This window comes from Octopus bimaculoides, chromosome 14, assembly GCF_001194135.2.
Source record: "Octopus bimaculoides isolate UCB-OBI-ISO-001 chromosome 14, ASM119413v2, whole genome shotgun sequence".
Lineage (NCBI taxonomy): Eukaryota > Metazoa > Mollusca > Cephalopoda > Octopoda > Octopodidae > Octopus > Octopus bimaculoides.
Genome location: NC_068994.1, coordinates 58,919,825 through 58,923,893, shown reverse-complemented (window position 1 = coordinate 58,923,893; position 4,069 = coordinate 58,919,825). Strand labels below are relative to the sequence as shown.

General features: G+C 41.4%; 1 protein-coding gene across 2 annotated transcripts in view; it reads right to left on the bottom strand.

Moving 5' to 3' along the window:
• Positions 1 to 6: 6 nt before the first annotated feature.
• LOC106875540 (protein glass) overlaps positions 7 to 4,069 on the bottom strand; it is an 81,543-nt gene continuing 77,480 nt past the window's right edge. For both annotated transcript variants that reach the window (XM_052972877.1, XM_014923737.2), the window contains exons 2-3: positions 3,004 to 3,216; positions 7 to 1,608 (exon numbers count right to left, since the gene is read on the bottom strand). In XM_052972877.1, coding sequence (XP_052828837.1) covers positions 387 to 1,608; positions 3,004 to 3,216 — 1,435 coding nt within the window. In that variant the 3' untranslated portion in view covers positions 7 to 386. The remainder of the gene's footprint in view (positions 1,609 to 3,003; positions 3,217 to 4,069) is intronic.

Below are 4,069 nucleotides of genomic sequence, written 5' to 3'. Positions count from 1 at the left end.
GTGTTTACAAACTAGCTAAAAAGTACTCAATATGTGAAGTAGAGTTCATAGTTCTGATTTCGGAACTACAACTTCATAAGTCACAACTCTTAGTTTCACGTTCCCGATAGTCAGGCGTGTATGTATGCATGCATGTAATATATATATATATATATATATATATATATATATATATGATATTTAAGTATGCATGTATGTGTGGTGTATTTCCGTATGTGTGTGTGTGTTTCTTTTTCAAATTGATGATTGTCTCTGTTGTATTATCATTGTTATTTCATTATGATAAATTTGATAATTACTCATTATTAGCCAAACATCTTTTACAGTTTAAACCCTCTCCACAGAGTCATTTGTCTTTCTGCTGCTACGTCTTCTCTTTCCTTCTTTTACGTGGCGTTGGCGTGAACGCGCATGTGTCGATTGAGATTGCCTGACTGAGAGAAGCGGAGCAAGCAAAGCTTACACTGGTAGGGTTTCTCTCCGCTGTGAATTCTCACATGTTTGGTCAATGTAGAACTGTCTGAAAAGGCTTTCTTGCACATCCTACAACGATAAGGACGCTCTCCGGAGTGAGTGCGCATGTGCGTCGTTACCGAAGAACTCTGAGAGAAACGGCGATCGCAGATGGGACAGCGAAACGGTTTTTCACCCGAGTGGGTCCGTATATGTGCCGTGAGATTAGCTGCTTGTGAAAACGATTTACTGCATGTGCTGCAACGATACGGTTTCTCACCACTATGTGTTCTCATGTGTGTTTTCAGCGTAGAGGGCCGTGCATAAGTCTTTCCACAGATCCGGCAGAGATTAACACGTGCCGTATCCGAACCCACGGCACCGTTTGGATTGCTTACACCGATATTACCAACACCAACACTAACACCCCCACCGATGTTCGGCGAGCAAGGGGTTTGCCGCCCCCCGGACATAAGTTTAGTTCTCTTGAAGTGGTTCATGCCACAAAAACGTGACGCCTGCTTGAATGAATCAGAAGACTTGTAAATGATGTTTCTGCTGTCCGCCATGGCCCTAAGATCCGTCGACAGTGAATAGGACGCAGTGTAAGGATGTGATTGTCCAGTGTATGTACCATACTGAGGCTGAAGCGTGGGAGCGTGCCCGCCATACTGACCGAGGGGGTTCTGCGGTTGCCCTGTCCATTGTTGTACTGCATTGTATTGGTGATTGGGAGCCAACGTAGGGGGAACACCCACGTTCATGCTCATTGACACGTTAACACTCATTGATGGGAACATGTTCGCTTGGGCCTGCGCCGATGTGTTCTGGTTCTGGGGTTCGGTATAAGCTGGAGTGTACTGAGCAGCTGTAGAACCCGTATATGCCATGTTGGACAAGACATGCTGGGCTTGGTGAGGGTGGTGAGGGTGGTGAGGGTGGTGGTGGTGGTGATTCACGGTGTAGTTGATCGGTGGAGATGTTTGTGTGTGGTTCATTTGAGCTGGACCCATCGTCTGCTGGTTGATGTGTTGGATAGGTGGAGACATGGGAGCTAACTGGCCGTTCAGTTGAGGCCGAACCACGGCGTGTTTCAGTGAGAGAAGGGCATCTGCGATGTCGTGCGAGGATTTTTCTTTGAAAACCGAGAAGTCTCTGAAACGAATCGAACGTTTAGAGTAAGAATCGAATATCAAAAGTAAAACAATACTTCTGCGATAAAAGTTTTTATTTAATAACTGGAAGCAAGCAAATATTACGGTAAACAATGTGTGTGTGTGTGTGTGTGTGTGTGTTTTGTTAAAATGTGAATCGTTCAGTGTCAATAATTTGAATACTTTATTGTAAATGATTTCTCTGTTTCCCTGAACAACTAAACTCAGAATTAAATCTTTGATAATTCTACAGACAGAGATATTTCGGACACTTTTCAGTGATTTCAGAAAAACAAGATTTCTTTAATTTTTCCCCATCCCCAATTTTCTGTGAATTTTCTCTCACTTCTCTCCTTCAACTCGTTCGTCCATTTACTCATTCTTTTCTCCTCTTTCTCTTCTCTCTCCCGTTTTACATTCACCTCCATCGCATTCATCGCCACCAACCTCAATAATTTTCTTTTCACAGAATAAAATAGCATTGGACCTTCTTGCTCTTCTCTTGTCCATAACTTCTTTGCCCCCCCCCCATTCCAGCTTCTCGCATCCCTGTATTTCCTTCACAATCCTTCTTACTTCAAACTCCTTCTGCCACGCTTTCCTCACATTCACTCAACACAACGCCCCAAACCCTGACTATAACCCATCTCACTTTACATCCGTAGTCGCACACCTCTGCATATACACCCTCACACGCATACAAACACACACACAGCACTCCATTCTTATGACATATATCAAAACATGGATACACCCCTATACGTGTACACACCCGTCCTCTCTTTCCTCTCTTCTTAACTCCTTCCACACAACCACATTCGCACCTGGCCCCTAACCTTTAACTCCTTGTAGTTTTTCATCTCTTATCTTCATCAATTTTCGTCTCACACGTACTTTAAGACTTTTTCCTTTCTACAGTTCTATATTTAAGAGATTTACATTATTTACAATTGATGGATATTTGTCCTCATCTTGTTTGTTGTTAACACAACGTTTCGGCTGATATACCCTCCAGCCTTCATCAGGTGTCTTCGGGAAATTTCGAACCTGGGTTCTCATTCCTAAGGTATTTTTTGATGTTATAATAATAATAATAATAATAATAGTAATAATAATAATTATTATTATTATCATTTTTATTATTATTATTCACGACACTGCCTGGAATCGAACTCGGAATCTTTGGGTTAGCAGCCCGCGCTCTTAACCACGACGCCATATACCTGATGAAGGCTGGAGGGTATATCAGCCGAAACGTTGTGTTAACAACAAGATGAGGACAAATATCCGTCAAATGTAAATAATGTAAATGATTTTTCATTTCTATTTTAAGCATCAAACACACACACACGCACACACACAGAGATAGTGAGTGAGACCGACTCTTAATACTTACTTGTAAGTGGGTGTGCAAGGAGAGAAAGACAACATATTTGGCATGGAATCAAGGTCAAGAGTTGAAACTGAGTAGGAGTTGATGTTAAGGTCAAGGGTGGTGCCGCGGCCCATGTCTGCAGTAGGTGGGGCTGCCTTACCCACGGGGCTTGTCCGCCAGAAGTCCGAGTAGTTCTGTTGGTTTGGTAGGTATGATGTTTCCATCATGACGCTACTGCAAAAGAAAACAAAATTGGAGATTGAGTACGAATGTGATTTGGAGTAAGAATGGCTTTATGGTTCTGAGTGGGACTGTAAGTGAGAATGTGATCGAACGCAGCGGAATGAGTGTGAGGGTAGGTGAACAAAGTGAAAGTGAAACTAAGTGTATGTGGAAATATGAATGGGTGTGTGAGGGTGAGTAGGGAAAGGAAAAACATTCATACTTTAAGATGAAAAGAAAATGGGAATCAGTGGTTGTGAGTTCGAATCTACTGTAGGGCATGTGCCTCATGGTGTACATGCTGTGTGCGTGTGTGCATATGTATATGACTATTAACCGCCACAACTGCACCTCGTAGGGACATGAGAATCCGCATATTACAGAGGGAGATCAAGTCAATTTAGCATGAATGGCGCGGTTTAGCACCAAAAAGATTAATTAGACCATTTTTTGATGTCCCCTTTCCTTGAATGTGCCGCAACAATCTGCCATGCCAAGCATTCAAGACGCGGAGTTTTATTTCTTGCAAGATGTGCACCCCCACTTTACACTACCCTGTTGAGATTTTGCCATGTTGCCAGATGCTGCAGAGATCTATATATTCAATATGTAATATATAAAATGATAATAATAATAATTATATATACATATATATATATATATATATATATATGTATATATTATAAGATATATATATGTATATATGCATGCATGAGTGTATTTGTACAACATGTGCATACGTAGAGAAATGTTCCAGTCATTATATTAAGGAAGTATTTGATTACTTCCGCTCTAAATGATTAATATATTAAAACTATCATTGCTACCACCACTACCACTACTACTACTACTACTACTACTACTA